Source organism: Opisthocomus hoazin, chromosome 21 (assembly GCF_030867145.1).
Source record: "Opisthocomus hoazin isolate bOpiHoa1 chromosome 21, bOpiHoa1.hap1, whole genome shotgun sequence".
NCBI lineage: Eukaryota > Metazoa > Chordata > Aves > Opisthocomiformes > Opisthocomidae > Opisthocomus > Opisthocomus hoazin.
The window spans coordinates 8,135,412-8,147,538 of NC_134434.1; the positions used below are offsets into that span (position 1 = coordinate 8,135,412).

The 12,127-nt window shown below is 50.6% G+C and overlaps 1 protein-coding gene across 1 annotated transcript in view; it reads right to left on the reverse strand.

The window, feature by feature from the left end:
* Positions 1-12,127, reverse strand: part of RPTOR (regulatory associated protein of MTOR complex 1) — a 161,009-nt gene that overhangs the window by 57,670 nt on the left and 91,212 nt on the right. The window contains exons 12-16 of the mRNA XM_075440791.1: positions 9,284-9,367; positions 7,717-7,827; positions 2,012-2,086; positions 1,377-1,442; positions 541-732 (exon numbers count right to left, since the gene is read on the reverse strand). Of these exons, the coding sequence (XP_075296906.1) occupies positions 541-732; positions 1,377-1,442; positions 2,012-2,086; positions 7,717-7,827; positions 9,284-9,367 (528 nt within the window). The remainder of the gene's footprint in view (positions 1-540; positions 733-1,376; positions 1,443-2,011; positions 2,087-7,716; positions 7,828-9,283; positions 9,368-12,127) is intronic.

A 12,127-nucleotide genomic window follows, 5' to 3' on the forward strand; every position in this document is an offset into this window, starting at 1 on the left:
GCACGTTAGCAACGGCGTTTATCTCCAGGCTCACTTCTCCCACCCGCGATGCAATTTCCCCGGGGTCTGACAGGCCCTGTCAATCACAGCCAGCTCTGCTCAGAAACCGCTTCCCTTCGGAGAGTTTGTCACAAAGGTAAAGCACATTCAATTAGAGATGGGTTTCCACACGTACCAGGAGGAGAACACTGTTCATACTTGGACAGAAAGACTAAAGGGTTTTTTTGCAACACACAGTGAGTTTTGGGACCACATTTTTAACAAGCTTCTGATATCCAAGTAAGCAAAAAATGGTGTTTCCTAGCTCCGGTGCCAAGATGCCAGGGCTTTCGGGCTGTATGAACTCCCCCTGCACCTCTCTGGTTACTTGTCTTGCAGGGCTTGAGTTGCACCACCTCGAAGAAACAGCAGTAAGATCTTTCTTTGAACCAGACACAATCACAAAGCTCTCGAAGGCCCTGGTTTTGTACATATTTCTGTAGCCCTCTGCCAGAATTCTGACAATTCAACTAGTGTTTATTTTAAAAGTTGGATACTTACCTCTGGGATTGGATCCGAGAGGAGACTGTAGAGCTTTTCATGAGCGCTGTCTCTCACACCGCACCACCTGGCTGAGTCAAAGTTCTGCCAAATACGTCCTAAACAAATGGCCACCCACTGACGCAGAAGAGGATGCGGATCATTTAACTGCTCCAGGCAAATGGCAATCAGGTTTCCTTGAAGGCAAGCTTCCTAAAACACAAACCAACGTAATTTATTTTGGATGACAGCTTCCCACCTCATCGACAAAAAAGAAGATTATTTCTGAAACAGACAGGAAATCAAGACAAAATAATTATTCAGTGGTTATACACTGATTTTGTTACAAAACACCATTTGGAAGCAGCACGAAGGGAAGGTCAACTACACGCTGCTATAGCTAGTCAAACAGCTGAGCATCAGAAATGCTTCCTGTAATGCATAAAGCCTCTGTTTTCCTCATTGGAAATATTCCTTGCAGCTGTCAGAGCCTCAAGGTTTATGGCTCATTCCCTATACCCTTCCCAAGAGCTTTATCACAGCCATCAAGCCTCCACTTGACAGGAACCAGGCACTATTTCTCTAACGGCGCGTCGGCGTGCTGCCTGGAGGGCAGGTGCTGAGCGACTCGTGTCCTCAACCTCCCCGTCCAGGTGCCAGGTGCGTCACGGGTTTGTCACACCTCCAGGTCAGTTTTGCTTTTAATCCACACAAAAATAACGCAAAGCAATCTTCTATTTCAGTTCTCCAGTTCAGGGTTGTGCTTTAACGCAAGCCAGGAGACTTTCATCAAAGCGAAGGCACAATGCAGAGAAGAGGTGGGAGAGAAGGCAAGGCGAAAGGACGCTGGGGCTCACCTGTCCAGTGTTGTAGTTGTTAACGATCACAGCCAGGATAAAAGCAGTCATCGTCCTGTGCTCAGCCTTCAAACAACACACAACTAACTGTTAGCTAGGAAACAGGCCAGAGAACAACCTTCTGAAACAGGAGATTATTCTACACGGTTTGTATCGCATTAAAAGAACAAGAGAGGGGAAAGCAAGCTAGAATTTTCTTGTCATCCAGTCCTGTCACCAGCTACGGCTCAGACACTCCACCAGCCGGCCAGTGCGACCCTCCCAGCCAAGCTCTGCGCGGAGGCGGCACACAGACACCTACCACAGCAACCCACAGGAAACTTCTGCAGAGGGGGTTACGGAAGTTGCAGCGCAATTAGGCTGCCCATGCAGCCACCCCCGGGAGCCCCCTGTGCCCTCGTTACCCCACAGTAATCTGCGCTGATGTAACTCCAAACGAGCTGGCAAATTCCCGTTGGGTTTGGCTGTCTCTGGCAGGGGCCTCTGCATTCCCCCGGGCAGGGACTCCCCAGCCCAGCAGCGACCGTCCCCGCAGAGCAGGGCTGCCGTCCTGCGTTGGCACTAACCACAGCAGGAAAGCCAGGGCAGGCTAAGCAAAGGCTAGGAGAGTCTGAATAAAGATGACCGGTCCTTACTGGCATATAGGGATCTGCCAAAACCGAAAGGAAATACTTGTGACCGTTGTCCTTCACCAGGTCAGCTTGGCACGACTGAAAAAAGAGAGAGAGACAAAGAGAACCACAGTGAGTGCAATAAGGTAAAAATATTTTTTCCTCCAATGATGTACGAATATCTCACGTCTTAGTCTTCTTTCTCAAATCTCGTTTTCCTTTGCGAAGCAGCAGAAAGCGCAAGCTCTCTGCGGGCCGCAGCCGACCGCCCCGCAGGGGAAGGGCCGAGGCGGGAGCAGTGCCCAAAGCCAGGAGCCCTCGGCCATCACCCAGCACGACAGAAACTGGAACCGAAACTAGGACCTCCTGCTCAGGAGCAGAGCTAAATTTGACATCTCTGTCCCACATTAAACCTTCACCACTATTTAAGAGCCACCAAAGGCAAAACTGAGGAGGAATCTGACTAAATTTTTATTCTGTTACATGTGAAGAAAAAAAAAAAAAGAAAAAAATACATAAGATTAGATCTTCTAAACACCCCTAGTCTAATTCTCCACTTGATTTCCAAACCCATGTCAAGGCAATTAGCTTCCCATGGGTCATTCTGCTGATAATCGCTGCTCACCGTCTCCTCGTAGCACAGTTCAGTGTCTCCTCACTGGCGTAAAGCCCTGGCCAGACCCGCAGCATCCCGCGGCAGGGAGTCGCGCCCTGGCATTTCCTCTCGGGGCACACGTGCTCCCACGCCAGCTGCCACGAGCCGGGAAAGCAGATGTGCAGACACACCTGGGCTCTCCCAGCCGCCATGGGCGCTCTGAGGGTCCCTTGCTCCCCCCCCAGCACTGCAGAGCTGGGGAAGCGTCGGGGTGAGTCTGCTCCATGACACTTCTTTAATAACCGCAGCCCCCCGCCCCCAGCTTATGGGCGGTGCAGTCATGGCCCAGACAGCCCTCCCCGGGTCCTGCTGTGTCGCTGTCGCTGACTGTCCAGCTCAGCCTCCAGCTGGACGTGAGAGTGGTCTGTGAATGTTAAAGCACCGTCCCCGCGAAGCAGACCGACCCTTGGAGACTGCCGCACGCAATGAACCCAGCCCACGTTCCTCTCACAGCGACCCGCGTCGCCGAGCCATTGCCAGTAAATCCCTGCGGGAGGGGGTGGAGGAGGAATTGTTCATTCCCTGTATATTCAGTCTCACCGTTCTGCTCGATCCCCCACTGAGGCGGGACTAGGTTTGGACGAGATTTCAGCTCCTCTACACAAAGCAGACTAAACGCTGTGTTATTTGGTCAAATGCTGAGACGCCCTGAGCTGGTGCCAGGGCAGCACGCAGTAACATCACCTCCTGCTACACGCAGCCGAACATGCAGAGCAACTCCACCGTCTTCAGAAGCCTGTCAGGAGCACTATGTGGGATTTCCTGCAGGGAAAGCACGTGGCGTACACCATATTTTTGCTAACGCACCAACTCAAGCTTTAGGTGGATACATTGGGGTCAAACCAAAAGAAAACAACACTACAAAAGTGAGAATTTAAGGGAGGAAATACTGCCTCGGCAATCAGCTTCCCACGACTGAGGCTGTGCTGCACGCGTCGTGCCAGAGACAGGATCATGTATTTTTTATCAGGTGTAGAAGGTGAAGGAGGGAATTAATTGTTGAAAGGAAAGAGGATGGCAAGTCAGAGATGCAAGAGAATATTTTATTGCTGAAGGGAGTAAAGATGCTGGTTCTGGCAGAACAAAGAGCAGAGGGAATGGATTGATGCCAGGCTGCAGCTGCGAGAGGCTTTCCTGACTTCTGTGTACCACTGCACAAAAACCAGGCTTCCTTTTTTCCCCCTTCTCACTCTCCGTGTGAGTACTTTCTGTTCCTCACAAAAACCCTCTCCGCCGTAACGCGGGCAGACAGACAGCAGCACAGAGCATGGACAGACAGCAGCACAGAGCAGGCCGCCCATCGTCACGCTGCATTTGCCGTGCTGCCACCGCTACCCCGATTCCCGAGGCTGGAGGGAGGGAGGCAGCTTCTCTACAGCCCGCACCCTCGCTCAGACCTCCCCGCTCCCATCCTGCGAACAACGCGGAAAGCCAGCACCAGCAACACCTCCTCCTCACAGAATACGCAGCGGCACTTGGGAATAACAACAGAACACGACCCAAACGGGCTGCAGGCTTGGGGAGAAAGTTCAGAACTTCCACAGAGGCCACAGCTCCCAGCACTGGGGAGCGGCTGGAGCACATACTACAGCCCCTGGGCTGTGTAACTCGTCCCTAGCATCTCCCAGGCCCCTGGAGCAGAGCAGCGCTGCCGCAGCTCCGGGGTGTCGTGGGCGACGACGCCGGGCAGCGAGCCCTCACCCCGGCGGGCGGCTTTACCGGATCCCCCTCGGGGAACGCTTCACTTGAATTCTCAAATTAATCCCAAGATGGGCACTGGCTGTCACAACCCAGCTAAGCAAGGACACAGCTGGAAGGTAACACCCTGCTCATGTCACGCCAGTGTTTCAGAACGTATGAGAAATGTTTGCTTCCTCTTGTCTTCAGCCAGTTCTTTGGAGCGGTGAGATCTCTTCTGCACTGCTCCACGTTAGTACTATTTGCATTTTCAGCACTGCTTAGTGGGCAGGTTGTTCTGGTCTTGCTGGAATTCCTGATTACAATCCGTATTGCAGGTGGGGGGATTTTTTTCCCTTTAAATTCAAGTATTTAAATTCAAATATTTACGATTTGGAAGGTGCTGTTTAACCAAACGTTATCGATGTAGGATGTAGCGAATTCCTGACCTAAACTATTTGCAAGCACTCAAGCCATCTCCACGCGGCAGCACACAGCAGTCCTCCCAACCTACCCCTGCCAGCCACCCACAGCGGGCAATGGCGAACCGCCCCTCGCTCCGCAGCTCGGCAGGGGCACTGCCTAGGAACCCTCCGCAGGCTTCAGGCAGAGATGCGTCCGCAATGAACAACCCATGAAAAATCACCTGATTATTCATGGAATTAAAACAGATTAATCTAAATATTGCAATGTTTATTAGGGACACCTATACATCACACACAATTCTGTCTGAGGTGCAATGTTTCTTTAATACTGTTGATTTATCCTGTATTTTTATGACAAAACACTACTCCTCACAGCACACCATGCTTACTGAAGGTATCATCTGGCACACTACGCTGGTGTCCCACGTCAGGACACCCTCCTCTGGCCTCCCTGCCCCTAGAGAGGAGGGACCCAGAACCGAAAGACTGCCTTAGCACGGTATTCGGCTCTCCAGGGCATTTGCAAGTCTTACACAGCTTGTTCTCAGTCCCATCCAAATGCATCCAGGAGGAATGAGCAATCAGCTGAACTCCAGTCCTAATGGCAGTAATTTCATCAGCTACAGTCTCCTGAAACCAAATAAAATACTCACACAGGGGACAGGAGACAAAGGAGAGAGACAGCACTGTGCAGTTACTGCGAGGATGAAGATCATGTGGCAGAACGTTTGAAGATAAACACGTTCTCCTCCGCCAGAGCACTGGCTCCAGCCTGGGTGATGGAGGCAGCACCCACTCGAATCGCAGCCGAGCCAGGCAGATGCGTGCCCGGTGCAGGGAGAGAATCACACCCTCATATCCACACACCCGCCCCACAAGCAGCACTCCCGTGCAGCCTAGCGATTAATTACCGCATCTGCCCTTCCATCAGCCCCTCCTGCCTGCCTGCCTTCATACCACGGAGCGTGCCCCTGCAGCGGTCCTCCCCTCCTCAGCCTTATGAAAAGGCCATCTCTGAGACAACGATGCTGATGCGCAGCGCTGCTTGCTCTCCAGGGCTCAGACTGTGAACTGCTGCATCCCTGGAGGGACCAAAACCCTAACCGACCGCCTCTTGTCCTGGAGCACGCCGGTCCTGGTCCTGTGGTTCGTTTGCACAAGTCCACCCCGTGGAAACACAGCGGGCTGGGGAAACGGAGCAGGCTGCAGTGCCAGAGAACTCGGAATCCCACACCACGCACGCTGCGATATCGTTTTCTCTTAAACATTGTAAATTAATTTGTTTCAAACACACGTGGCCAAACCTTGTGTCAGCAGAGCAGGAAAAGGACATGTCTGTCTCAATATTTAGCGTGATGATTTCTTTGTTCCCTTCCTGCCGTGACAACTCCAGCCGCTGCCCGTCCTGCCCACGGCAGCATGCCTTGCCCCTTCTCACTGAAGTTGCCCTCTCCTCCCTTCTCACTTGCACCGCTTGTTTGCGGAGCCAGTGAAGTGAAATAGTGGAAATAAATCCTAATGTAAAATTTAAAAGTGTTTTTGCTGTTTTGTTTTAAAGCATGGTCTACCAAAAGAGTGGGGCAATAAAACAGAGCGCGGGAGCAATACCAACAGGGACAGGAGAGGATAAGGGGGAAAGAACCCTCTCAGAGTGCCTTCTCCACCAGAGAAAGTGAAGGATGGCACGACGCTCCACGTACATTATACATGAGACTGCTCGAAACCTACCTGGGGCTGCACCGCCAGCCATGGAGAGGCACGCATCAAAAATAAGCTTTTCAAGAATAGCTTTAAGATGAATAGTTTTCATTTTCTTCGCTTTCCAAAATCCTCTTAGGATGTTAATGAAAATATACTTATAAAACTAAACCTGACAATGCTAGATCAACAGTGGGGAAAATTTCCAACAAATTCAATATTCTTCTCCATATTGAAATGGAAGAGATATAACAAAACTAACCCCAAACAGGCCAACTTCTACAAGCAGTTCAGACAATTTCATATCAGCTTATAATCATGTCTGCAATTAACTGCGCGCACGACTCCTAATAATTTTACACTGCTCAACTAATTGCACCCACAAACCATGGAGTCATATATATATGACTATAAAAATTTATCTACCTGCTTAATTATTTATTAAAAACCTCACAAACCAGAGCTCTGGTGAAGGCCATCTTTAAAAATCAGAGCTCAGTTTTTAAACCTCGCCCCTACAGGTGCCAAAATACTGCAGAGCAGCTCAGAACCAGGGACCCCCGACAGGAGTAACCTCTCTTCCGCGGGGGGTGAGCACGTCCACAGCAACCAGCTCCAACGCATCAGCACGCGCGTTCGACTTGGAGCAGGACTTGTCAGCTAAAGCCACCAAAAATTACCTTTGCTTTGTCTGAAGACTAGCCACAGCCTGTTTTGACAACGGACAGGAACGGTCTTGAACAAACCAGTTTGATAACAACCTCCAGTAGACAACTTGCGGGAGCGGACAAGTGTGAGCACGCGTGCTCTCACCTGGGAACGTGCGACCGCAGGTAGAAGCGCATTTCGAGCCCCTTCAGCAAGCAAAGCAGGATCTGCCCCAATCAAGCTGCAATCGGTGAGATCTGATGGCTTTTACGCAGAGCACCCACAGCCCAGGGCCGAAGGGGAACTGTGAGGTGGCAAGGTGACGCAGCAGCAGCGCAGCGCAGCCCTGCTTCCACCTGGCGTGGGTGCGAAGGGCTGGGCACCCAACCGACCCAGCGTCGGCACCCGGACCGGGGCTTCCCATTCGCAACGTTTCGGAAGTTAGCTTTTGTACAAATCAAACCAATCAACGAGATCACCCGCTGGTCTCCAGACAAGATGGCGTCTTTTCGAAGGACCGCAGGAGAAAGTCGCAAGTCTAAAGCAACTGGATAGAGCAAATGGGGGCGGGGGGGGGAGGCACGCTGCTGAAACCCAGAGACACAGCCAAGTTCCGAAATACTCACACTGTCCACTGCCAGTATTTTGGCCCAGATGAAGACAAGGAGTGGTCTCAGCTCACGAGCTGAACTTTGAAGCAGCTTCAGCACGTACGGGAAGATGCCGACAGACAGGGCCTGGGGAGCCAGAGAGAAGAGCAGACGCTGGTGAGCGGCTCGGCGTTACGGCAGAGGCAGCACCGCGCCGGGGCAGGGCTGAGCGCTCTGCGAAGATGCAGCACATTTAACAACAGGAATGAGAAATCTGGTAGAAAACAATTTCCTACATTTCTAGTAAAGAGGGGATGCCTGTGTATCTGTCTGTTGCTCATTTTCATCTTGATGTCTCCAGATATTTTCAGACTCATTCGGTCCACAGAGACTCAGAGTTAATCTAGCACCAGCTTTTACTCGTTACAGCCTGTGCTATTTCATGCTTCATGACACGTTGTGCTCTCCTCAGATGGGGCCATTCGCTCTCACAAGCAAACATATTGCAAAAGCTCAATAATTACAGGCTTCCCACTGGAAATTAAATAGGCCTCTTGCCTGACACAGGCTCTTCACCAAGCCTTTTCCATGGGATTCAAGACTGCTCACAGGAGGACACCCAACACGTGAAATCTCTGAGAATCCCACCGTGATCGCTGGTATCCTTCCCAAAGGGCAACGTAAAGGAGCCGTACGGTGAGGGATGGCACGTGCACGCCGGGCTCCCGGGGCGTTACCACCCACACAACCCAGAAGCAGCTGAGCATCACCCGGGGGTGCAGCCAGGGAGGTTTATAAAGCACGTAACAGCCAGAGCAAAGGCCACTGCGGCCAACCCACAGCTATGTGTTGATCCTCACAGAAATTCATAATGCAGAGGGCTTAAAAATCATCTTTAACACATGCTTTCTTCCTACAACTGAGGGCTAAGCTGCCTGTGAAGGCATGCAGAAGGGAGTCTTGGCTGAGATGAAGGAGGAAGGTAAAGAAAACCACTCAAAAGCCCCATCACTGCGCTATTCCACAACCAGCTGGTAGTTTGTCTTCATCAGCTTTATCAACAAGTAGCTCCATTTACCAGAGTGCTTTAAACTGCTCCTCCGTTTAATTCTTATTTATTATCCGCATCGTGCTAGCCACTTCCCAAAATGCAGAAGGCAGCTGCCACCCTCTCAGCAGAGCTTGTAAAATCCAGAGACCAAACAGATCAAGCAAGAGAAGAAAATGATGCAGCCAGGAAGCTGAGAGAGCAGCTGACAAACATATGTACTGGTTTTTTGTCATTTATTTTGCATGTCAAACCTTCTTATTTGTCCCAGATATTTCCTCCTGTTCTGTCCCTTATAATATTTTACACTGAACTATGCCCAAGGAACTCCTCTCTGCTGAAATGCAAACGAGCAGCTATCCGCCCTTTTGATTAACACAAACCACGTTTCGGGATGCTTGCTCTGTTTCACACACATGAACACATCAACCGCTGGCCGTTTGCCAGATCTGTGGAACGTCTTCCACACCTTCCTTCCACAAGTCATCATGTGCATTTATCGCTTCTATGGAGAGAAATTAGATTTCTGCAAGAAAATATGCAACATCTACGCACCAAGCTAACTGCCCAGGGACCCAGATCCAAAAATCTTCCCAGCAAATCCAGCGCTCGCAGCCGATGTACCTGGCTCAGCAGCACCTGCAGAGGAGAGGGACAGCGGTCATTGCAAACAGGAGCAAAAATCCGTGTGACAGCAGAGCAAATACAAGAGGAGCTCAGGATCGTTCCGTGACTTTGAACAAACCGACACGCTGAACAAGAGAGCTGGAGACAAACCCTGGCTGCTGCTAACGCTCCCCGTGCTGAGCCATGTCGCCGAGGGGTTCCGCGACGGCTCTGCAGACCCATGCAAACACTTCCCTAGGAATGCCGCTATCCTCAGTCCCCACGTCACTGCCTCACTTGTTCTCTTCGCTCATTTTCCTCTCCAGCACAGTGGTTCCTAAGCAGCACAGCTCTGCTAGACGGAAGCAGCCCCTACGGATCTCAGACATCCTCCTCGCACCGCCTGCCCTTCCCAGCGAAGCAGGAACGCGACCGTATCTGCAGGAAGGGCCCGCGGGTGAGGAACGGCCCAGCCTCCCATTCTCCGAACGGCTCAGAAGCAGAAAAAGAGGCTTTGCTTTCCTTGGCAAATCGATGCAAGAGACTTAAGAGGGAAGCAAAAGGTCACATTAGTCGTTAATAAAAATCTCATTAAAACGGAGTCTGACAACGATAATGAGGTGGTAGTTTACTGGCTTATACCAACCCTGGTGTGAAATATTAACAGGCAGACTTTCAGTTCCTAATCTCCTTAACAGATGTAAGATATTGGAATGCAGTGTTTAATCCTCAGTTTAAATTGAGTAACATCCCTCAGCATGGTTCTCGGCGAAAGAGACTTGCTGATTTAGCTCCCCAGTTCCATACCCTTCTCAGTGTTTTTCCACACTGCATATTCAAATTTAATTATTTTTCAGGTTTAATATTGAAGAATAGCTAAACTACTTGGTTCTCGTCTCATACCGTGGACGACTGACACCAGATACTAAAGCTGTACAGAGAGAGTCCAGAAGAACAAGACTGGCGGCTGTGTTAACCACTCTGATCGTCTCACCTCTGGGTATTGGAGCTCAGATCTCAGAATAGGTCAGAAGAGAAAGGATTTTGGTCATCCTGCCCTAGTTGGCACCAGCCTATTCCATAAACTTACCACAGAACTGGGCACGATTAACAACATGCTTTAGAGGTGCCCAGCGCAGGAATAACAGGGGCAGCTGTTTGAGATTAAAGCAGTGACAGAAACCAGGGCAGCGTGGAAGCTGGGGCAGGGCTAAGCACCGGACAGGAACATGCCAGGTGCCGGGAGCTTACGCAGACCTCGGAGGCATGCAGGTTGGACAACACTGTTATTATCTGACCTTCAGAAAAAAAACAAATAAATCTACAAATTCTGTCGTAGCTGGGGACAAAAAGATGGATGTAATTGAAAAGGATTTCCACGTGAAGGTACAAACCCACCGCCCCACACTACTAGCATCCCACAAGAACCTTCAACCAAATCAAACTGCGTCTTCCTTTCAAAGCTCTGTTTCATTATTTTCAAAACCAAAAGAGCCATCAGTCTCTCTCAGGTTTTTACATTCCCACTTCAAACTGATTTGCACAATAACCTGAAGCCAAAACTGACACAAATTCTAGAGACGTGGATGAGGATGTGGGGAGCCTATGTGCAATTTATGAGCCTCCAGCGAAACGATGAAGTTGCTCACTGTGCCGCTCTACGCACACAGCACTGCGCCACATCCCTCCCGGACATTTCTCCATCATTATTCCCAACAGCAGATAGGGAAGCTAATTATGTCCACACATGCGAGTCAGAGAGTAACCAGGACACAAGAGGACAATTTGGAAGTAATGGTCCGCTTCTCAGCGGGAATCTCCTGCCGAACACAGGCCGGCAGCAGGCAGCAGCAGTCTCCCCGCGGCTCTCTGTGGAGCGAGCGCTGCTCTGGTCTGTGGGCACTGGAGAGGGCACGGCAGGAGGTTCCTCCACAAGGATCAAGCACCTTCTGCTCAGGCTCTGCATATGCCAACTGCTCTTTGACGACTTCTCTCTCCTCCGCACCAGGAAGCCACCCGGGTCTGATCTGCCCTATGCGCAGCAAGACTTCAGCATGGGAGGCAACTTCCTGAGGTCAATAAACGTCCATTTACAAAGGACCATTTCCTTGTCCTTGACAAATCCAAGCTTTGCATGGCTGGCACCATGGCCCTGGCACTCCAATACCTTCTTTCCCTGGGGGCACATCCAAAATGGGAGAACAGAATCCACCTTCGTTCGGCTACAGCAGCACAGTCGCAGCACTCCCAAGGGGTCAAAGCAAAAAGACACTTGAAAGGGGTCTGAAACCCACTTCCTTCCCTCTCGCAATCAGCTGGTCTCCGATTCAAGTGATCTCAAACCTGTTAACAAGCAATCTTATTCCACTATACAATTAATACGTTTTAATTATAAGAATAATTCTGTTGTCCCAGCTCATTTTTGCTCCAGGAAGGAAAGCAGGTTCCTTTGCCAGGTGACCTCTCAATCCCACTGCAAGGTTAAGCCACCCGCAGAGCCCTCGCGTGCCAAATAATTCACAGGAAAGCAGCAAAGCTGGTGCTAGAGTAGCAGCCTGCCTTCTCCCATTGCAGTGACAGAGACAGACCGTGCCTCTGTTCACCCCAGTGATCTCTCAAGTCTTGGGAGGCTCAGGGAAATTAAGATTTGGTCTTACGGAGATTGATAGTGCTGTCAGTCACAAAACAAGCTGGTGGCTAACAGAAGCAGGGTGAATCTTCTCACATCTAGTGAAAGGAATCACACATCCTGATATAAGTGACTGGAACCACCTTCCTTTAAACAGAAAGACT